Source organism: Gymnodraco acuticeps, unplaced genomic scaffold, assembly GCF_902827175.1.
Source record: "Gymnodraco acuticeps unplaced genomic scaffold, fGymAcu1.1, whole genome shotgun sequence".
NCBI lineage: Eukaryota > Metazoa > Chordata > Actinopteri > Perciformes > Bathydraconidae > Gymnodraco > Gymnodraco acuticeps.
In genome coordinates, this window is record NW_022990558.1 from 2413972 (window position 1) to 2438720 (window position 24749).

The following is a 24749-nucleotide window of genomic DNA, read 5'->3' on the forward strand; positions in this document are numbered from 1 at the left end:
CAGGAACGTTAATCTACGTCGGTAATATTAACTTTATTTAATACAACATTTACGGTACAAGATTTACATCATACAGCCCATGTAGTATAATATTTTACAAATGATGAATTACAGCAAACATGTGCAATATATCCATTATTACAGCTCCGTGGGCTGGCAGTAAGGAAGGCGATATGGTCCGTTGTTATTGTGCATCCATGGGTAAAGAGAAACTCATGTAGTACTGAACACGTAACATGAACGTGCCGGGCAGCGCGGTCCCGTGGGTTAGATGCGCGTTCATAATGCCGAGGGAAATAACTCTCAGAATAACGTTATTAGCACATTTTTACAACTTGAGGAACAAATGTTTTTAATAAGGGCTATACAAACGTTCATACTGGGTAGTTTATTTAGTTTAAAAAAAATTATCCAACGAGTTACAGACCACTCTTTCCCAATGTAAGTCAATGGGAAAAAGTGTTTCCGGGCCCAGCAACCTAAAGGAAGTGTAGTACCGCCGTTTGACCAGCACGAATATTCTCATCAGACTCCGGCGCACTTCCTGGGGGCTTGATCTGCACGGCCTGTCACTACCCGATCTGCAGCTCTGCCCGATCTGCAGTGCGCATGTGCGAGATGGTCCGCCATATTGGACAACTCCGGACGGCAACCCAAGTAGGACAACATTGACACAGTGGCTTTTGACAAAGCTCAAAAATAGAACGAGAGAGAGATGAGTTATTGTTATTACAACGTGATTTCACTATTATTTAACAACTCTTATTATTGGGTTCTTTTATTTGGGGTTAATTACATTGTCAGAATAAGTGAGAAATGGATTTAACTTCTGTTAGACAGCTATCATACTGAATACATATTTACTGTGAATGTGTGCAAAAATGTATGGCATATCTAACAGAAGTTAAATCCATTTCTCACTTATTCTGACAATGTAATTGACCCCAAATAAAAGAACCCAATAAAAAGAGTTGTTAAATAATAGTGAAGTCACGTTGTAATAACAATAACTCATCTATCTCTCGTTTTCCTTTTGAGCTTTGCCAAAAGCCACTGTGTCAATGTTGTCCTACTTGGGTTGCCGTCCGGAGTTGTCCAATATGGCGGACCATCTCGCACATGCGCACTGCAGATCGGGCAGAGCTGCAGATCGGGTAGTGACACGGCCTACCAGATTAGCACGGGGTCTGTTACGCTTACTAATGACGTCATGCATTGGCTGTACGGCAACCCAAGAGGACATTTTAGACGGCCAAATTCCGCAAAGAATATTAAAAAATAACAATCGACAATAAATTGTTGTTAGATGTTAGATTGCTCCCCCCCCCCCCCCCCCCCAAAGTTGTAAATTAAATAAGTGAAGTACATGTTATGTTATAAAGCCGTGGAGGGCGGTAGTTTATAAACCAAAGAGTAACCGCCCTTACGGGACGCTCTAATAAGTAAAAGAACGCACCCGCAAGGACACCTGGTTGAGGGATTTTGACAGGGTTGTTGCACAAAAGTTCCACAGCAGAAATCTGAGAGCAGACATTTCACGAGCGCACAGAAACAGCCTGAGTGCGAGGAGAAGGTTTTAAGCTGGAACACAGGAAATCTGTAAGCAGCAATATATCTGGGTGCAAGCGTACAGTTTGAGCAGAAGCTACGGAGCCCCGTAGGGGACATGGAGAAGAAAAAAAAACGATTTGAAAAGAAAAAAAGTGTTGCGATATCTCGCAAAAAAAAATTGTTTTGTTCAAATACAAAGGGGGCTCCGTAAGAAGCAGAGCAGATCTAAGTGCAAGCAGGCACTATTTGAGTGTGAGGACAGGGTTTGAGGGAAATAAATACATCATCTGAACGTGAAATCAATAAAGTATGCTCTCAAATTTAAAGACCACGCTCTTGAATAAAGATAGGGAATAACCCCCATATATTATTGGCTTCCCCTAATTTTTTTCCCCACGCCACGCTACTGATTTTATTTACATGTATATGAAACGGAACACATTTGTGTATGCATTGAAAAACACAAGTGTGAATCCTCTGTGTGCATGTGTGAATTATGAGACTGTTCTGAGCCCATGGTGCTCTGTTACACCAACGTTTTTTGAACTTGTTGCCACTTTTTTGGTGCCTGGGTCATGAGTATTCTCGTATTTAGCCATGCAAAAATTACGGACAAAATATATAATTTCTTAGAAACAAACAAAAATAGTGGCTGTAACATATACCTACATATTATTACATCTTCCAGAAGTGACAAGTGTTTATATGTTCAGTAAAACTGAGGGAAACTGTGCACCAGTAGCCCGACGACTCCAAAGTCGTAATTTAAAAACACACCGTCCCCAGCTAGCTAGCTAGCTAGGTAGGTCATCTTTTACCATTTCACTTGGTCAAACTTAAATATTAATATAGCTGGTAAACATTGTAACAGCCAATCGTACAACCAAAAAAATATGATCATGGGATTATTACTCAGGATCTTGCCGTGAGTGTATCTACAGCAGGGGTGTACAAACTATGGACCGGGGGCCAACTGCGGCCCATTATCCATTTTCAAATGGCCCTCAGCCAATTCTTAAAGTATAATATAATATGGCCCACACATGAAACTTGTGCTTGTCTTGTGTTGTACTTCTTAAAAATATATGTACAAATAAAAAATGACACGGTGTTCATGTGTAAATAAGTGTAGTTTTTCAAATAAATTCAGTCAATCACTGTTGCCCAATAACGTATTTGAATAACAAGCTTGACATATACCCTTCCTATTTCCCCTTATTATAAGCAATCTGAGGCTTCTGTTTTAAGGAATGATCTGCACTTGATGCACAAATGAAAACCTGAAGCCGGAAACAGTTTAAGTGTGCCACATAAAAGTAGTTTACTGTCAAGATTATAACAAAAATAACTGCTACACAAAATCATTAAGTGATTAAGAATAAAATCATCACATGTGGCAGTATACAGTCCAATGGAAGGCTTAATGTGTTTTAGTTTGGCTAGATACCTCTGTCTGGATGACTAGTTGCCATTTAGCTTGTAGATCAAGGTACTGCACCAACTATGTGCTAGCTAGCTATATGCTAATGCCAGTCATCATTTTAGCCACTAAAATCAATGGTTATCTGCTAGAAATGAGAGGCTGCCTGTAAATCAAAGAACCCATTGTTTAAAAAAGAAACTACTCTATATTGTACAGGTTTGACTCTTTGCTACAATAACTAGTCAACTGTCAAATTATCTTTTTTACCTCTCTACAACCTCTTATATAAGTTCAGTCAGACAACTCACGTGTTTCTTTAACATGTTTATTAGAAGCAGCATATAGTTGAGTTTGGCGTCTAGGCTCTGGCCTCATCACTCCACAGATATACATAGCACGATGAGTGATGATTAAATAACTAACCCCCAGAGCCTACAGGTGGAAGCTGGGGTGGTGGTGGAGCAGGCAAGCAGCAGCGATGTGGAAGTAGCTGCAGCAACAGCAGCAGCAAGCAATGTATAGAGAGAGATCTGGCAGGTTAAATAGAGCGGCATATTAAGGAGACTCTGGTTGGTTGGTTGTAGAGTGGCAAGGGGCGTTGAATGCAGCAGAAGTGCTCGAGTTGACTGCCTGAACTAGCTCGCAGGCTTCGCCCCATTTAGTGAAATGGATGCAGGCTTTTATTGGCTTCTACACAAAATGTTCGTTGTGCATTACTTTAAATTTGATTTATGAAATACTGCGTTATACCTGATACACACTCCCTGCAGCCCTGACAGCATGCTATCTCAGAGTAAAAAGAGACAGAGAATCATTATGTGAGAGGTCAGTCAACAGTAGGTAGAAAAATGTTGTGTCATAACACTGATCAGGAAACAGAAAAAGACTACCCTGGCTGCTTCCTGACTGATTACACATGGTGTTAATGGTGAGCAACAGCCACACACAGAGCAAATATTCACATACTGTTGTGATTTTGACTCTGCGTCACATTTGTTTTCCAAAAATACCTTATAAGAATACACTAGTGCAAGGTTCACCAAATCTATCTCTGAAGAATTCATTAAGTGTTTTTAATCTTTCCTGTTGGAAAAGATTGGGTGTCAGGCATAATAAACCGCGAACATTGTGCCTGCCACTTACTGTGATTAATCAAACATTGTTTGTCTAATCAGGCTCAGATCAAGAATATAATTCTAATGCCTCCACATGATTAGACTGCTTCACTCACTGTTGTTTCGTAGCTGTTCAAAGTCCAGCAGCAAAACCCAAAGAGATTCACTTTAACTTTAGGTCAAAAACTGAAAACAGCATGCCATGCCATGTTTGCACAAATGTTACTTTAAGGTTGAATAGATTATTAGAACTGCTATGAATTATTATTCTGCCTCCATTGAACTCCTTTGTTTACTTCCGTAACATAACGACATCACTATGTAACACTTACGCTTCTATGGCTAGCGCTCTGACACATTGTACGTTCGTTTCAGACAGACTAATTGATTAGCTTTACAAGTGACAACAAATGCAGGATTAAGTGCAGTATTTGAGTACATGTAGGTTACTTGGATCGTTTTTAACACTGTTCATTTGGAATAGACATAAAACATAAAACAGTTAGCTAGTTTTTATAAGCAACGGTAACAGTGAAACAAGAAGAAAAGAACAGCACAATATAAAAATAAAATCTCAATGACAATATGTAGCAGTAGTGGAAACAATGAATGTGAGTCAAAATCAAATGTGTTACATGCTGTGTGGTAACTTTGTAATTTATCTCTCTACTCAGGACTTTGTCATCTACCTTCTTGCTGGGCCAAAAGTTCTATTTGGTCGGCAGATTGATCCTGAAGACGAGTCGAAGCCTGGCATCCTTCTCTTTGCCAATGACACTCTCCTGAGGCACTGTTATTTCAATCGCCATGGCGCTGGCGGCCCCACCATGCTGTCCCCCTGTCAGGACGCCGTGGTGATGAGAAATGGGGAAGCGTTGAGCGAAGAAGTGCAGCTCAACAGTGGTGATGTCATTGGGATGGGACAGCACTACCTGTTTCTATTTAAGGATCCATTTGCTTCCACACACAGGGTAAAAGTGAGATGCAGAAAGGAAAGAAATAAAGGCAATAAGGCAAAATAAATCCACATATGTATAAATGCTCCTTCATGATTCTTGTTTCTTTGTTTTGGGAAATGAAGGATGTTTACAATGCTGCTCCTGAGTCCAGTATGGCTGCCCTCCCCTGGATGCTGAATCCTGCCACTACAACCAGCCACACAGAAGGAATGATCCTCTGCAACACCTGCATCACAACCTGCACTGACCTCAACAGCTCCAGCTGCAAACAGTCACTAAACAGAGGCATGCCCTTTCTTAAATCCCCTGAATGCCACAGCCTGACTCTGCAGTATGAGAGTGGAGATGAGGATCACATCGTCAGGGAGATATTTGCCATGGGAAGGACCAGCAGCAACGACAGACCCCCCCAGACTGCTGCATTTCTGCTGTGTATGTGTGTTCAGCACTCAGCCTCATGTCTTCAAACCTCAGATCTGCGCAGGCTGCTGTTGCACATAGCAAACGGAGTTCAGACGGCCATGTGGGTGAGTGGAACAGCTGCAATGGTTATTGGACTAATTGATTAGTTGATGGGCTGAAAAATAATCATCAACTGATAATTGATTATGTAATCTTCCATGCAAAAACCATGCAGTTTCAGCCTTTCAAATTTGGAGATATCCTATCATCATATTCAGGGGAATGTTTTGGGGTTTTTGAATGACAAAATAAGACATCTAAAAACATAATCTTTGACTTGTGGAATTTCACTTTTTACAGACTAAATGATCAATCATTAATAAAATAATGCTAGGTTACCGTCCTACTGAATTGCGGTAAAAATGCTATATATGTCTCCTACTGTAGTTTTAAAATAATTTACTGATATTAGATTATTTTGGAAATAAGTATTAAACAATAAAGCACAATATAAACACAAATAAAGAAAACAATGCAATGAAATGGTCACAGTTGCATTTAAATTAGCTCATGCTCCTGTTAGCAATGTAGCTTGCTATCTGCTAGTTTATGCCAATAATTGACAGTTTTCAGAACACCCAATAATTTTAGGATGTCAAGTCTCCTTAAAACTAACTATAAAGACTTATTTTTATGCACAATCATTTTGCTGCTTCAACTCTATATGATGTATTTGTGGTTTACCAGATTTATAATTATCATTATATATTCCTGCCAACTGCATAGTCTATTGGTATAACATTGAAATGTTCTAAATTCATAATGTGTTGTCTAACAGGAGCACACTAAGGACCTAGCTGCAGTGAAACCTGAAGTGTAAGCAATCTTTACTGAGTTATCTTCAGCATCACTTACCTTACATTACAGTTTAGATACTAATCTGCAGATCTTTTCTTCTGTATGGCTAGTATTGATGGTGAAAGCTCAAACCCAGAGGACCTCAGCCAGCAGGAGGTTATGTCAGGCCTGCGCCCCCTGGTGGTGTGGATGTCCAACAGCCTGGAGCTGCTGCAGTTCATGCAGTTCCAGCTGCCTGTGATTCTGCAGTGGAGAACCCACAAAGAGCACGAACAGGACGAGGACAAAGAGGTGGAGGACCTGGGTTAGTCACCTGTTGAGCTTTGAATTTGTTAAATATTGTCAAGTTTTTTTTTTGGTTAAGTGGTCCTTGGTATGAAAAAGTTTGAGAAACACTGGTCTAAAGTGACTTAGATAGACTTTAATACCATAGACTTCAACACCATTGAGGCACCCATTGGCTGGGGATCATTTTAACCCTAAACCACAGTCACTTTTTATGCCCAAAGTAATTTATGGTTCAGTGATGGGTCACATAAGCAGAGCCTTATGCTTAAAAGGCCAGCTAACTAATGATAATAATAAACATTTTCTTTGTAAAAAAAAAAAAAGTTGGCATCAAAGCTGACAAAAGGTTGCTTAGTGAAACCTTTTTAGTATCACACATATTTGACTGTGATTTCAGCCCGGTTGGAGATGCGTCTGTCCTGTGTCAGTTCAGCCAGCGAGGAGACGGTGGCTGTCCTGGAGGAAGTCATCATGCTCGCCTTCCAGCAGTGTGTGTACTACATCACCAAGGTGAGAGGACGGCCAAACACACCTATAGTTTACACAGCATTAAAACAAACGTACCATACTTAAATAGTACTCTGGTGTCTTGGTAAACTCAACAACATCTACCTTACCTTAGTGAACAAGGAACTTTTATTGACCAAAATAGTTCATCTGTTCCTCTCACTGATGATTATGAAGTGTCGTTTTAAGAAAAGAAAAATAATCAGACACGGGCTGAGAATAAAGAGCCCAGTGAGCAACTCTCACAGCTCACTAAAGACCAACCAGTGACACTGCCAGACCACACTGAGGGCATTATGACACAGAGACAGACAGGACACCCAGGGTGTGTGTGTGTGTGTGTGTGTGTGTGTGTGTGTGTGTGATTGTGTGTGTGTGTGTGTGTGTGTGTGTGTGTGTGTGTGTGTGTGTGGTGTGTGTGTGTGGTGTGTGTGTGTGTGTGTGTGTTGTGTGTGTGTGTGTGTGTTGTGTGTGTGTGTGTGTGTGTGTGTGTGTGTGTGTGTGTGTGTGTGTGTGTGTGTGTGTGTGTGTGTGTGTGTGTGTGTGTGTGTGTGTGTGTGTGTGTGTGTGTGTGTGTGTGTGTGTGTGTGTGTGTGTGTGTGTGTGAGTGAGAGAGAGACCAGGGGCGGACTGGGGGGAAAAAGTGGCCCGGGGATTCATTGACAGACAGGCCCACTTAATGCGCTGCATGTATCGGCCGGCCGGCGACGAAAGCATGTTTTGTGTTTTCTGACACTTGGTGAGTTCCCTGGAACACCGGCGACACATATTCATGTATAAAAGACGTACAAAAGCTTAGCCGCTTGGTGCGGTTCATTTGGGTCGGTGTGAACACAATCCGAGAGCTCTTAAGTCAACACACTCTCACTCCATAATCGTCCAGGAGCGACGTTTGATCAGGGTCCCGTGGCGTGCAGTTGTGACGCTCCGAGGCTCCTTCAGCTTCATAAAGGGACGCAAATAGCTTTCAACTGATTGCAATGTATTCCCATCTGCGGTGGGATTTGACGCTCATGGAAGCACGGCATTCGTTTGTGTCGGCTGCCCTTAAAGGCAATGTGAGCGTCCATTCTCATTGGATAATGGAGAATTGTACACCCGGAAGTAAGTATTCCCCTTACTGTCGATTGATTTTACAGTGATATCTGCACTACTCATCGACTAAAAAACACCAGATTATCCTTGTTAATTACACAACATTGATTGGTTTAAATTGTGTGCAATGCTTTTGTATTTTTCCCCTTCGATTTGGAGAAACAAATATTTTTTTCGGAGTAAAGGATGGCAGAAGACACTACACTACCCAGAATCCCCAGCTATCGTTTGGACTACACCATGTGCTCTGTTTGACAAACCCCGTTTTTTTTCACCATTCATTCCAATGGCACGTGATCTTCAAATTTCTCCCTGCAGAAAAAAAAAACATGGCCGAACTTCGTTTTATTCTCGGTGTAAAATGCCTATTTTAAAGTTAGTTTGGCCATTAAAATGCGTTTTGATGTCATTTGATGCGAGAAATATGAGTTGTTATTTCAGATTATGTGTGCAGTGGATGTACATGATCTTTAGTTTGCTAGTTATTACGAAGATTACTTCAGGAAATTGCGTCCATAGAACGTTTTCATTGTTACCAAGGTGGTTGCTAGGGACGCTGCTATCGATATTATTTCTGTTATGTTGTGTAACTGTTTAATGGTGTTATCTTTATTGCTACCCCCTTCCCCGTCAATGTATAATGTTGGTCCACAGCGCAAACGTATTAGTTTAACAAAATCCGCATCTAAAGATACGTTATTTCCCCTGTGCAATTCTAGTCTCACATCTCACAGCACATCATCATTAACAAATACTGGAAACAGACCGAAAACATTTATAAAAAAAAAAAAAAAACTTTATTCCGAGTGTGCTTGCTTTTCTCTTTGAAAGTCATCACATAACGGCATTGTAATACACGGTTCGGCTGCATTAAATATTACATATCTGCCGTAGTTCTGTATTTATAGAGCCCTGATGAGAAGACTTCTAGACAAACATGAGGAACTGAAAACGTGACGTGGATCATAAATATATCAGCAATTAAACAACATCTTACTTTTATTTTCACACAATACGTCTCCTTGCAGTATCAACACTAATTCGGCTGACTTTTATATTTGATCCAATTGGTAGATAGGCTGTATTTACACCATAACGGTGCACAGCTGATATAAAGGGACACCTAGTGGTTAAAGCATGTTATTGAATTTCATTATTTTTATTATTAGATATTAATAGGATCCCTATAAAGTATATTCATTACTCGTTATTCTCTACTAATAGTTAATTAAAGACTGTATATAATGACTATTTTGCACATCCCTTTCAAGATTTCAAGATTTCCTAAGGTTTATTGACATATCATACACACAACTATGGTGTAGTTCTGCATTGAATGAAAAACTTGGGTCGCAGGTTCCTCAATAGTGCATTACAAGACATCTATCAATTTTGTGCATACCTCCAGCAATGTTAACTATGTTGAAGCACTTATTTTAACTGATATTATACATATGTATTATACTCTTATAAGATGTATGTAGATATTTCATCTCCGGCCTTGTCAGGTATTGAACAATCAATAAATAAAGAACACAGAATTATTAAATATAAAACACAGAATTTGTGTGATTATACTAAATGATTTACAAATAAACACCACTGCATATTTACAACTGTAACACATGCTGATGTAACGCAAATGTTCCAACTTGGGATCAATAAAGTATATCTTATCTTAAGCTGATCGATGGCTACTGCCATATTTGCAAAATGTGCCTCTGAACCTTGACAAGTGCATGTTTCAGGCTTATCAATTAACAACAGGGGTCACAAACATAAGACCAGCTGTTAAATAAAGCTCTTCTGACCTTAGCTGGCATTTGTGTATATATATATTAATGCTGCCCATTATGGGCACAAGCAACTTTCACCCATTTATTAATTATATGTTTTAAATGTGAGTGTTTCCTATCCCCTAAACCTCCAGGGATGTACACAGTTTAATACTGGCAACTTCTTATTATGGGAAATACGAAAACGTCTTTTAAAACTACAACTCCCAGTAGAGACGTGCCATAGATAGAGAACATGTTGCGAAACAGAATAGCCAGCATGTGTAGTTCTGGGGACGGGGTGGGGGAGGGGGGGACGCGGTGGACCCGTTCAAATCCAGTTTTGGACAGTCTGTCGTGGTTCCATCCCATTTCAAGTGCTGTTCGAGGCTCGGCGTAACCCTCGGAGCACACTCTCCAATCACAGAGCTTGAGGACTATCACAGGGTTTGTCAAACAGAGCACATGGTGTAGTCCAAACGATAGCTGGGGATTCTGGGTAGTGTAGTGTCTTCTGCCATCCTTTACTCCGAAAAAATATTTGTTTCTCCGAATCGAAGGGGAAAAATACAAAAGCATTGCACACAATTTAAACCAATCAATGTTGTGTAATTAACAAGGATAATCTGGTGTTTTTTAGTTGATGAGTAGTGCAGATATCACTGTAAAATCAATCGACAGTAAGGGGAATACTTACTTCCGGGTGTATAATTATCCATTATCCAATGAGAATGGACGCTCACATTGCCTTTAAGGGCAGCCGACACAAACGAATGCCGTGCTTCCATGAGCGTCAAATTCTGCCGCAGATGGGAATACATTGCAATCAGTTGAAAGCTATTTGCGTCCCTTTATGAAGCTGAAGGAGCCTCGGAGCGTCACAACTGCACGCCACGGGACCCTGAACAAACGTCGCTCCTGGACGATTATGGAGTGAGAGTGTGTTGCTTAAGTGAACTAAACAACCGGACTCTGGTCTGCTAAAATAGGTGGTCTCTGGGCGCTTGCTTGCAAACTCTGGAGCGGTTCATTGCTGGTGTGAACGCAGTCCACACCAAAACATAGGAAGCGTAGTATTTACGTGTCACAAGAACGCGGATATCTTCAAAATCTTTAGCGAAAGAGTCTTTCAAGACATCCGCGGTTGTTTAGTTAAAGAGTGAAGCAGAATTAAGTGTTGAACAGTGTCGTATAAAGTACAAATTCTCCGTCAGCTATAAAAGTAAGAACACCTGTCGTCGGTGAAACGCCCCTCCTTCAAACGTCTCTCATTATATGTTATAATGTTTTGTAATGGACGTTGTCTGATTATATAATCATATGCCCGGGCCGCTAGTGTCTGTTGATCTCCAGATTAACAGCAGCATGAGAATAACCTGCCGAAATTGCCGATGCTCCATGCAGTGGCGCCTCCAGAGATTGTTCATAGGGGTGGCCAAATGGGGCCACTGAAAATCTTGGGGTGGCCCACTAAAACCAAGAATTTAATTGTTGTAAAAGTATAGACTAGATGAAAACAATGGCAAAGAGAATCACCTACTGATATACTTTGTTTTCTTATTTTACATTTTCTGATACTATTCATCTGAAGTGAATACGGATAGTTAACATTTTACTTCAAACAGCATTTAAAAGAACCTTGTTTTGTGTTATGTATACATGTGTTGGTGATTTATTGTTTTGTTTTTTATATATGCTAGTTGTTCTTTACTTTTAAAAAGACAAATACAGCTTAATTTAAACAAGTTCCTTTATTGTAAGGCACAAAATGTTCAGCATTCTCAACACATACAATACACAACAGCAACACAACATGTTCTTCAGTTATATTATGTCTCTAGGTTATAACTTGTTTTAGACTGAACAAAGCTGTTTGTCACACTGGGATCAAAGATGATTGACATTACTTTATTAAATCAAGTTTTAAAACATGACTATTTTATTTCAACAGGACCCAAAAACACAAGGGGTAAAATGGTAAATACATACTGTGATTGAACTCAAAAACACCATCTATTATTGACCTTTATAGCAAATTCAAAACATTATAAATGATACAAAACACCACCTTTTAGTATTAGACAGAAAATAGGTGACGAGACATATTTCTATTTTTTTAGTTTAGTCCACTGTGGTGAGAGAGTAATACATATAGCTTGTATTCCATTTGTTTTGAAAATGTATATACTTTATAAACAAACTGGTTACCCTTTTTTTGAATTAGCATACAGAACATTATGAAAACAAACTTGACTAATGGTCGGCTCATAACACAGAAGAGGAAAAACTGCATAGATTCTTGTTTCATTTTGAAGGAGCTGCAGACCTAAAGTGTGTAGAAGACTTAAATGATTAAAAAGGTCATAATCACATTAATAAAACTGTACTTAGGTTTTAGTTTCACTTTTACAAAACAGAGTTCCACATGTACTTTCTAGCATGTGTGGCCATATCCTCACTAGCCCTATGCTGCTGCTCCCCTGCCAGCTCTGTCTCTCCTTTACTCATCTTCTTCTTAAAATAAGAAGAGATGTCTGTTGACTTTCTCTTCATTTTCTGCAAATTGACATTACACACAGCAGTGATTAAGTAGCCTACGCATTACACCAGCCCAGCATACCGACATCAGCTAACGTTAGCTTAGCAAGCTAAACTAACGCTAACTAGGATAGCCGCCAAAGTGTGTTTACAGACGAATTATAACTGAAGTCAAGCCAGCCTTTACTGAGCCCCGAGCCTGTTTTCCAGGTCTTCCAGCGGTTTTCTCGTTTTAATGCCATTGAACACACATTTTGATCAGAATAACAGCTAAAGGTAAGCATATCTCCGTTTTTTGCTACCTAAAGCTAACACACTAAAGCCTAAAGTGTTGTGGGGCTTAACAGGCAACAAACAAATATGACTTACCTTCTAGAAGTCTGGTGGATTTTTGTCAACTCCAGTCCAGTCAGTAGAAAGAAACGTTTTGGTGCAACCTGCTGCTGTCTGTGCGAATCTCAGAGTGGTGCGCGCGAGTATCAGAGTGGTGCGCCGAGTATTCTTTCACACACAGTGACGTCACATCTACCCACAATGCAACGCGCGCCATATATTTTTTTATAAAGACGCTATTTTTCTGGAGGTGCAAAAATCCTGGCGATGCTAATATAAACAGCTAGCTAATGTAGCCAGTCAGAGCGCACTAGGTTTTTTTTCTGAATTAACGACCGAAGAAATCGCTGCATGTCTTCGGATTACATCTCTGGACTTGAGGGGTGTGCTCTAGGTCGTTACCAGCGTAAACTAGAGCTGTGTGGGTTGTTGGATGTACAATGTATGGCATTACGACCCTCAAAAGTGGCCTTCGGTCGATTTTGGCATCTACGTCTATCTTCTGGAAACACCAGGTGAATACCCCACTTGTCACAATAATATTATCATGCCAATGCATATATGTGGTATTTTAGAGTTGACTATATTGATTAAGGCAATAGACTATGATATTCTGTATGCACCTCGTGTGAAATGGTTGATACCGGAAGTACGGTGTCGCCCTCGGCCCAAAACCCGTATGTGTGTGTGAAAGAATCAGAGAGTTACCATGGTAGCAGAGGGAGAGGCTGCAGTGTGAGCGTTGGAAACTCAAATCAAGCGACTCGCTGGCTGTGTATTTGTTGTTAAATATCAGATAAACTAATACGCATAAGTGACTGGCGAGGCGGTGTGTGTGGTGGGGGGGCCAGTGGGGGGGCCAACAAATATATCAGGGTGGCCATGGCCCCCCCTGCCCCCCCCTGCTGGCACCACTGGCTCCATGGCGGAGGCTCCGGTAGAAATTGCCGGGATTTCAACAAGTCCTCCAACTCATACGACCAAATAGGCCGATTGTTCAGGCCCAATTATTACGAACAAATATGTCGTTTGTTCAAGCGCTTAATACGTCCTATAATTACGTTTTAAAGTTTTCGCCCTCTAGTGCTCCCGTTGAATGCAAACGTTACAGATGGTCGTTCATTCACAAATAGCCCTCTCTGTAAAATCCTAAATTGTAGGATAGTTTGGCCATTAAAACGCTTTATGATTAGATTTCTAGCGAGAAGTGTATATTGTACTTTTAGAATCCACGTCCAGTCGATATGTATGTATCTATAGTTTGATAGATATTACGAAGATGATTTGAGGTATGCGGCAGCCTCCATGTAAAGTTACGGGTTGAAAACAGCATTTCTGGTCTCGACGTTTTCATAATAAAACCAATGATCAAATGATTTAACAGTGATATCTGCAGTACTCATCAACTAAAAAACATCAGTTTATCCTTGTTAATTATACGACATTTATTGGTTTAAGGCGAGACACGGCAGATAAAAACATCGTTTTTCATGCACTGGTCAATTTTGAGATTTTGTGCTATTTTGATTCCATAACATGTTTTCTTTCAGGCTTTTGGAAGGACAACGTACAAAATACACATTTAAGTGTTTATTTTACTATAGTTTGTCTATACCAAAAGTTAGCATTCTAACGTAACATAAAGTCCTGCGACCGCTGTTTGCACCATGTCATGAGAGATATCGTTGGAAAGCTCCGTCTCTCCTGCACAATCTCATCGGATCCAAATATGGTCATTTCCTTTGTATCAGCAACCAATCGTGAAAGTACAAAGGGGTCTTAAAACAAGAAACGAAATCTCATTGGCTGGTGTCTATTTCTGACAACGTGATTAGTTCAGATGCGTCACGTGGTGTGCTAAAACACTTCCTGGTTAGCTTTCCGCTTGAAATTTAAATCTCAAAATGGCAAAAGAACGGAGAAAAAAGGGTTCACAGAGAAGACGACAACAATTGTCACTTGCACGAAGCAAGTGCAATGTGATATCCAAAATCCCTTCAGTAAAATCCTTAGATGTGATTTTGATATGACTACAAAATGAAACAATAATTTTGAGCCTGGCTTTATCCAAAGTTCAGATTTCGGTTCCTGAAATGTGTTAAAAATGCGCATATTTCATGAGATAATGTCTCATAAGAAGCATCTAAATGACCCCTTAGCGAAAAATGCCAACGGACATTGGCACAGAACTCAAGATAAAAGTACCCTTATTACTTATCGTAGCTGCACATACAAGATATCCGATTAAAGCTGAGGTTCCACAGATTATTTAGGTATATAGTATCATCACTGAGTGATCCGGACTCGCGACAGGGGAAGCAAACACAGACATCACAACACGTACCTTTACGGAGCTTCTAGGGAGATCGTCTCACCGTAGCTGTCAATCTGATCAAAAGACGTGTTCAATGGCATTAAAACGAGAAAAAACGCGGCTGAATCGGTTAATCCATAGGTTTTTAACGTCTCTGTATACAAAAATTATTTCATTTATAATCCATAATTCCATTTGTATGTAAAAATCGGAGAGCAAAAGTTAGTTGCTAATGGTAGCCACCAGAGTGGCTGCTGCTTCCGGTCTAGGTAATGCGGCAGTCTAATACACACACATTACCAAATAAGGACTAGGTGGGAGTCTGCTGTGGTTTCATTCCATTTCAAAGAGCTGTTGACGCTCAGCGTAACTTTGTCGCACTGCCACTCCAACATCCAATCACAGGGCTTGATGACTAATCACGGGGTTTGTAAAGCAAGGCGGATGTTGTAGCCCCAAACGATAGCTGGGGATTCTGGGTAGTGTAGTGTCCTCGGAAACTGTAGTGTCTAAACTCCTAAAAAACGATGTGTTTCTCTGAATCGAAGGTTAAAAACACAAAAGCATTGTACACAATTTAAACCAATCAATATTGTGTAATTAACAAGGATAAACTGATGTTTTTTAGTGGATGAGTAATGCAGATATCACTGTGTAATCATTTGACAGTGAGGGGAATATATCCGGTTTTATTATGAAAACTTTGAGACCGGAAATACTGTTTTCACCCACGCTAACTTTACATGGAAGCTGCATACACGTTATCTTGACGAGACCTCAAATCATCTTCGTAATATATATCAAACTATAGATCCTACACATCCACTGGATGTGGATTCTAAGAGTACAATATACACTTCTCGCTAGAAATCTAATCAAAAAGCATTTTAATGGCCAAACTATTCTACAATTTAGGATTTTCCAGAGAGGGTTATTTGTGAATAAACGGGAGCATGTTGTTTCTTACACGACGCATGGGTGTCGCACATAAAACTACACTGCGCATGCTCAGAGTATTGTCCTATTTAATATGTGTGGCAAAAAAAGAATGACCATAGGGGCATAGAGCTGCCATCCCCACCATACGTCATCTCACATAATTCAGAGCTGATTGGCTGTAAGTACGTGTGCCGCGAAAAGTGTGGTGTGTGAAGAGGAGATGAGAGACGCGTCCTAAAACCAGGAAGTAAGCTGCGCATGGCTTCCTTCGACAAAAATGCAATGAGATTTCTCCATAGGATTTTAGAAAATAGCTCAAAATAAGATCTGTGGGAAACGTAGCTGTTAGATAAATGCACGTTTTGTTCAGCCGGATAATATCCACATGTCTACCCTACTTTTATAATTTTCTAATCATAAATCTATCGATTAGATTTATGATATACTTTTGAAACTACAAGAAGATAAGGAGGACTTTTACAAAAAAGTAATAGAGATTTTTGTCCAGAAGGATAGGCAAATGGACTTCATCTTCAAGTCAAGGTAAGACCGCAATTTTATTGAAAATGGGATCTTACTAAGAGAGAGAGAGAACAATTCAATATTTAAATGATAAAATTACATTTTTTGGGTATCCTTTTGTTGAACTGTCTGTTTAAAATTAATTGAAGCATCAGACAAAAAAAGCTTTTGAAAATAATATTATATTTTGATTTAGGTCAAAATATAATATTTGTAAATCTGCAGAGTCAGTGATAGTGCCTCACCAGCCATGAACCTCACTGCAGAAGCTTATATATAGACATCTACGTTTTTTGTGCCCCACCACTTTTGGACATATAAAAACGCCACTGAACGCGACCAATCTAATACGCCACCTGAGAAACAAACACCAACAACAATACGACGAGTACACAGTGGCCACTCAGGTAACGGCACTGAAACAACCAACACTTTCAGAGACTTTTAAAAGGAAAGAGAAACTGCCCCAGAACAGTGAAAAGGCCAAAAAAATAACAGTCAAGATAGCTGAATTCATCGCGTTGGATGAGCTTTATTTAGTTTTGATCCAATGCTGCACAACTGAACTGATCCAATAAAAAAAGAAGCTATATCCATGTTGGATAGAATGGGTAGTTGGGTAATGTCATTTAAATAAAAAAATAACCTTAAGGGACAACTTGAATGCTTTTTTCCTTTTTTTTCTCTTAATGCATTGCATAAAGATCGGATCGGGAAAAATTGGTATCGGCAGATTGTCAAAATCAAATGATCGGAATCGGATCGGGAGCAAAAAAAGGTGATCGGGATATCCCTAATCCTCGATGTGGGTGAGACAATTTAACAGGGGGTGTGGGCAAGTGGTGGACCTAACCTCCTCTAGGGGGGTCTGGGGGCATGCTCCCCGGGGAAGATTTTTTTTTAAATGTTGAAGTTAAATGCATCAATCTGGTGCACTTTGAGAGCAAAATTAGGGACTAAATCTATGGATACATCTCTCAACACCCATATGAACAGATTTACTTTTTCTTTCAACATTTATTTGAACAGCAAGTGGAGGCAAAAGTGACTGCACCCAAAACAATAAACCTGCTTGCTAACTAGCCTAAACTCAGTAACAGAATGTGGGCAACACGTTCTTCTCCACAGCCGCGCAACCTCTGAGTCAGATGCCACTTCCCCCTTTTCTATCCTACGGGTACAGCCACTCCCCCTGAACTCTGTTTCCCTGCCAACATTTGACAGCAACATAAACAGACATTTCTCTTAGCTAAAAGGAGAGTACATTATTGAAATGCCAAAGGGGTTTTTTCAGTTTGGTTTTGTTTAACAGCATTATAAACGGAAATACGGGGCATTTTCTTTAATGAAACCTATTAAAAGGGACGAGCCTGGGCTGGAAGGGAACGCATTCAATTTGGGACTGGGTCAGAATAATGCATGAGAAACACAAATAATGGTTCATATCCTTTTACATTGCAAATAGGACATGGCCTTGGAGAAAGTCTGTGCTATCCAAGTTCCCTTCTAGTTGGTAATAATGGATTTTCTGGTTAGCCAGGACAAAACTCAGAGAAATGTTAATGTTACTCATGTCTGCCGATTTGTTGTTAAAGCGTGGATTACTAACGTTAATGACAACTTCAATATTGCACATCCAAGTTGTCACACTGCCACCAAGTGGAAGAAAATAATCATTAAAAACTGTTATTTTTTTATTGCAATAATTGAAACATTGTAGATTAACCTAATTGCTTAAATATCTACCATGGTCACTTGCAACAATGTAGATAAATAGTAAATGATGTCTGATACATTTTGTGCCAAACTCCATTGAATGATCTCTTCTTGCATTAACTCATCATCCTGACAAATAACATAAACACATTTTGTGTTCCTCTTACCTGCTCTTCTTGTTACCATTTATTCTCTGTCTATAAAGGTAAATAACAAAGCTTTAAACACTGAAAAGTTTGTTTCATGCTATATTCTAACCAAGTGTTACTTGAAAAAAGAGAGAACGAAATGTATTGTAGTCACATTCATTTGTGTAGAGTTTCACTGAACCACCACACCCATTACATGGAAGTGTGCCGGGAAACTGTCAGACAATTTTCCAGTTCGGCGGTGTGGGTGTGGGCAGAAATACCATCCAAAAGAATACTAATGCGGGGATTGGCCTACAGTATTCACTCGTCTTCAGTCAGTAGCTGAATTAGGAATAATCGCTGATAGCTGAGCCACTCAGATTCTTTCCTGCGAGGCCTGACGTCAAAGGAAACATGTCGAGTAGTAGCCACATCAGAGGTCGCACTAACACAGCGCTGGGATCTTCAGTTAGCTGCAGCCATGCCAAGGTCCCACTCCTCTATGGGGATTCAGACAGACAGGTCCAATGCATCTTCTGTATCCCATGCAGGAAGGAAGTCAGTGATATGGCATTATATCTCCAAAGAGGACATTTTAGGAATTCCTGAAAAGTTGCTGCCCTGCAGGTTACAGCACATTTCTTTGCTCGGTGCAGGAGGATGTGGTTATCTAACTACCTGCATGTACTGTATTTCTTTCAGCAAGTCTGCCTGATCAACCAAATGACTTCCAGATGTGGTTTGTCAGGAAATCCAGAAATAATCCACACATATAAACCGTATGTTCATGAAGACTTAAAATGTACGTTCACTTACCTCACAGTCTGAGTTCCTCTGTTTTTAAAATTTCACAGGTTTGATCCCATGAGACTGGTTGGGTACACGCTCATTTGTCTTGTAATATCAATCCATAAAGTATGTTTTCATAAAAATGTGCGTGCAGAACCAAGAAGTGATCCTGAGTTCATCATTTCCACAAAAATGCATGAATATAGAAGATATAGAATCTACATCGTGGCGTTTTTTGTAAGGGTGATGCCATCAAATACGACAACAGACATTCAAAACTCAAAAGAAGCTTTAAATGTAAATAAATCTGACATTATGTACATTATTTATAAATTAGCAGTAAAAACAAAGGTTGATGGGAAATTTTCTTTTGCAGAATTATATTTTACGAATCTTTACTTAGGTCTGTTTTATAATTGTGTGTGTGAAAGACACTAAGAAATGTGTGTACCTGCTAAAGGACTGCAGACGGAAATGAGCTTTTAGCTATAATCTGACATGTAGCATATTTTCTCTCTTTAGGATTCATGTATTTTTACATGGGAATAGGTGTTCAGTTAATTGATGGACTGCCACACATTGACTATATGAACACAGTATTGCTCATCATGAAGAGGCGAAGGTAACAGCATGATGCATCTGAGGGTTACCTGATGCTGGCTGTGATTTACAGTATGTTTGCCTCCTGAACAAAGGAGAAAGAATTCAGTGCTTCCTTTCTCTGTGGAGATCTCTCGACAACGTTGTGATGAAGCGGGCACAGAGCTTTCACAGGTTAAGCAGATTTTTTGGATTTAGCTGGGACATAGTCTCCGTTTTTCTTCTCAGACCAGGCGTGTCGTGCCATCCATCACGACTGTCACTTCACAGCAAGCTCCCATCCTCATCTCACTGCACTGCAGACCAGATTTGTGAGGAATGTGGTGGAGTCACCAATGTCAAGCTGAGCAGTAATCTAGATAAGGCCTAATCATTTACCCTAGTATGTATCCTCTCCCTTTACTAGCAGTGAGTTGACATAGTGATTTATGTTAGGGCTCATGTCTGACCTCGGGTTCAGTTTGTGGAGCAGATATTTTAGTTTAGGTTCCAGGGTGAAAAAAAGGCAAACAGATCTGAACTTCATCTTCTTCTGTTTCTATTTTTTTACCCTCCCATCCAACAAGACGAAAAGTTCAATAACTCTTTTCTTTTCTGTGGTTACATTTGATACATCTCTGTTTGTTTTGGAGTATTTCATGCTCGCCCATCCGATGTGAGGGTAATTGCTCTGGGATGGAAAACAAAAGGCGCCACTGGTGAGCAGCTATTCCAACTAAAGACATGTCATGACGGATACAGACGCAATTTAAAAACTTGTGGGCAGACTGTGTTTACTTGTGTATCATAGTGAATTTGCAAATAAACAGACAACAGAATACACATTTAATGTTTTGACTGTAAAATACTGCGTGCCATTGATGCATGTGGTAATCCCAGAATGATTGAATCTCCCCTGGCTTGGCTCCGCTGAGCTATATTTTCCAACCAGAAACACTTCAGGATTATTTGACTTAATGTTTTCCATTGTCTCAAATTGGATGGGAGCTGTTATGTTCTACTGTTCGTGTTGAGCCTGCTCTGGCTGCAGGGCCTTACAGTACATGTAAGATGATCTGCTCAGGGTGGATTCCTTCAGAACTCTTCACTCAGCAGTCCTGTTGCAGCGGCGTGCCAAGCCCACATGAGCCATATTCAGCTTTTTAGGAATGTGGATCTTGGGCCGGCACTGGCCTCGGAAGCTTTGTGGGTGTAAGAGTGAGATTGGAGGGGAAAGGGGATGTCTGTGTACAATTAGCCCGAACAAAGCTATCGTTGTACAGGGTGAGCTCTCACGAGAAGTGAGGACCTTTGGCTGAAAAGGAGGAAAGGCTTTTCTTTATATCTGTTTAATGCAAGACCCCAGGAAGAGCAATGGCTGTTGAAGCAAATATTCATTTTGAAAAAACCATTGGTACTACACTTCCTTTCCATTCCATGATGTCATTTGGGGCCAACAAATACTTATTCCCATTGACTTACGTTTGGAAACAGACGGTTGTAAATCAGCGGATATTTTTTTTTAAAAAGAGGACATATTATACAAATGTTCAGGTTCATATTTGTATTTAGTGTCTCTACTGTGACATGTCTCCATGCTTTCATGTTCAAAAAGCTCTTTATTGTTCTCATACTGCCTGTGCTGCAGCACCTCTTTTCACCCGCTGTCTGAAACCAGAGCCCAGTCTGCTCTGATTGGTTAGCAGGCCGACTCTGTTGTGATTGGTCAACCGCTTAGAGATTTGTCGGGAATGTCCTCTCGTTTAGCATATCATGAAACTCCCTCTGGAGGGAACTTTGGGATTTTGGCCTTTGCAGACCATTTACATGCACAGAAAACGTTCATAACGTACCACATGAAAGGGAAAACTCCCAAAAGTATAATAGGGCCTCTTTAAGTTAATAAACTACCCAGTATAAACACATAGTATACTACTACTGTATGTTGTAGTGTAAGAAACACAGAGACGGAATTGCAGAGGCAATATGGGTGGTCTGAAATATTTGAGTTTACCCCAGTGATCAGAACATCCACCACACAACGTTAACTTTTCCAACCTCAAATTTACTCTCAGAAATGTCAACAATCTTCTACATGGATGAGTGAGTCACTCATGCTGATATGCACAGTTCGCTAACCAACCCATTCCGTCTCATCAGGTCCTCTACCCCGTCCTGCCGGGCCTTCTGGATTGCGACCCATTCAGGGAGAGTCCTGACCTGCAGGTGCCTGGCGAGAGTGCTCCTGTCTCGGGTAGCGGTGCCCTGCAGCTCCCAGATGAGATCCAGCATCTTGTGGATGTTCTGAGCGACACCTGGAGACTGCTGTGTGACTGTCAGCTCCACCCAGAGATCTCCTCACAGCTGATTGGCTACCTCTTCTACTTCATCAACGCATCCCTCTTCAACTCACTCATGGAGAGAGGTACCAGTTCACAAAGAGTATGCAGGTTTACAACTACTACTAGTTTTTTTTTTAATAATAATAAGTTATTATCTGTAGAATTGCACCATTCTGTATTCTTCTTGCAATCCACCCCCATGAGAGGTGTAACAAAGATGAATGTCTAAATATCTTTTGACATCCCAAACTCTCCCTAGAGTAGAGACATCAATCTTTAAAAGCTTGTAACAAACATTTAAAGGGACATTTTTACTCAAACAAGAGGCAGTAGTGAATTTGATGGGTACTATTTTCAGCTGTTGAATACAATGTTTTATTTAGTATGCTAGAAAGAGTGTTTGTAACGAAGTCATACAAAATACAATATTGTGTCATTGTTCATGGTCATTGTTCACACACACACACACACACACAATTCTTGTGAGTATTTCGAGTAAGAATTCAATGTTGATTTTGTTCCTTTCATTAGATTTATTGACAACAAAAATAATAAAGAATTCAGTCAGACTAATGCTTAATTCTTAATGTTTTTGCTGTGGCAGTTAAACAAAGGATGTGTAACCTGTCAACAAGGCAGATTTCAAATGTGTTATGAATGCAGATTGTCTAGAATAATGGGTAATACAAAACAATTTACCAACATAACTTCCAGGGTCAACAGCAGAGATGAAAGACTCAAATGTGTTGCTGTAGACCTAAAAGCTGAGAAACCAAGTCAATGAACAAAGAATGATTTAAAGTTGATTTCCTCCTGATGTGTACACAGGCTCTGAGCCAGGTTTCTACCACTGGACCAGGGGCGTTCGCATGCGGGCCAATCTGGACTTTCTCCTGGAATGGGCTCATACAGCTGGACTGGGGGAAATCGCCTTGGAGCAAACACACACACTTGCATCAGCTATCAATCTGCTGGCTTCACCTAGAAAGAATTTACTGCAGGTAAAACATACACACACTTTACATTCTGCTGAGTTGGGTTCATCCTACTATAAATAATCAGCAGAGACATAACAGGCTGAACATTTAGAGATGTGAATTCTGCAGAGGGGTGGAAATATGATATTGCTTTCAGATCTAAAGTGTTTATGTACAATGTTAAATATCCAAAAAAGTCAAAAACGTATCTGGACTATGTGGGTATAGTTTTATTAGTTTAGACTGTATAAATAAATCTCTATTATATGTGTATACAGTGTTTGGTAACAACCCAGCACTTCTTATAAATAAACCCTAAGAAATTATGTTAATAATCTTGTTATTCTTTTAAAAAAAAAAACAATGTACATGATTCATTTAATAATATATATTTTTTAACGGAATGTACAGCAAGGTTTTTTACTGCTATGTACCATGTGGTAATATTCTGTGGGTAGTCCACAACCATAACAATCTCATGTCTGAGGTCGGCGTGCGCAATTCCCACCCTCCTCAGTTGAAACAGGGCTGTGGTATTTTAGAATACATTTCATGAAAGCATGCAGGCATTGATCCAGGAGCTCAAAGTTTATTCAGAATGGTCCTTGTCAGAGACACCTTATGTCTGTGTGAAGGAGAACAGGGAGAGAGAGAGAACACAGAACAATTCTCTAAGAATGGAATATTTTGTTAAATATGTATTATACTTATCAGTAAAAATGTACTAGCTTACACTTGAATGATCAGATTCCATTATGAAATAAATAATCAGGGTTATCCGTTGGGACAGTCATGGCAGCAAAGTCTGAAGATGTCCCTATGACAATATAGCTACAACGTGTGTGTGGGTGTGCTTGTATAGCCCGTGGTGTGGGGACATACATATGTTAACACTGTCACATTGTGGGGACTCGCCTTCCTTTTGGGAAAATTAAAATGAATCATTACATTCTAGGTTGGATACTTGGTTTATGGATAGGTTTAGGTTTCGGTATCTAGTGGTTATGGTTTGTAAGGGTTAGGTTTAGGGTTAGATGTTAATTCCCCTTAAGTGATGTTGTATTTGTGTGTGTAGACATCTTGGGTGTCTTTGCGCTCTGAATACCCCGCCCTGAGTCCGGCCCAACTGCACCACCTCCTGAGTCTCTATGGCCCGGCGTCTCCCTGCAGACACAGTTGGACTCCCTCTGTTCAGGACCAGGCTGCAGCACACCAAACTGGTAACAGGTCAAAAACATGACAATATGATAATCCACAAGATCACATGAGTTTTTCCCCTAATTTTTTGTTAATTTAATGTCATGTTTTCCTCAGCTGATATACTGGAGAGTTTTGACACCCACCACCCTCTGGTGCTGCCTGATGGGGGTTACCAGTTTGAGATGGGCGGACAGGTAACAGATTCAGCTGTGAGGGAACAGCTGGACAAGCTCAAAGAGTTCATGTCTAGCCTTTCTAACTCAAAGTCCAATCAGGCCCCAGCTACCAAGGAACAAGAGGTAACACATTCATATTGTTGGATTTGTAATAACTATACTGAAGAATATAAATAATACTAATAGCGAGGTAGAGCGATTGTCAGCCATTCGGGGGGAC

At 40.1% G+C, this 24749-nt stretch overlaps 1 protein-coding gene across 1 annotated transcript in view; it reads left to right on the plus strand.

Moving 5' to 3' along the window:
- si:ch211-176g6.2 (ras-associating and dilute domain-containing protein) overlaps nt 1-24749 on the plus strand; it is a 39581-nt gene that overhangs the window by 9540 nt on the left and 5292 nt on the right. Inside the window, exons 6-14 of the mRNA XM_034227545.1 lie at nt 4764-5060; nt 5171-5575; nt 6289-6326; nt 6419-6612; nt 6994-7106; nt 21995-22259; nt 23005-23177; nt 24229-24373; nt 24468-24652. Coding sequence (XP_034083436.1) covers nt 4764-5060; nt 5171-5575; nt 6289-6326; nt 6419-6612; nt 6994-7106; nt 21995-22259; nt 23005-23177; nt 24229-24373; nt 24468-24652 — 1815 coding nt within the window. The remainder of the gene's footprint in view (nt 1-4763; nt 5061-5170; nt 5576-6288; nt 6327-6418; nt 6613-6993; nt 7107-21994; nt 22260-23004; nt 23178-24228; nt 24374-24467; nt 24653-24749) is intronic.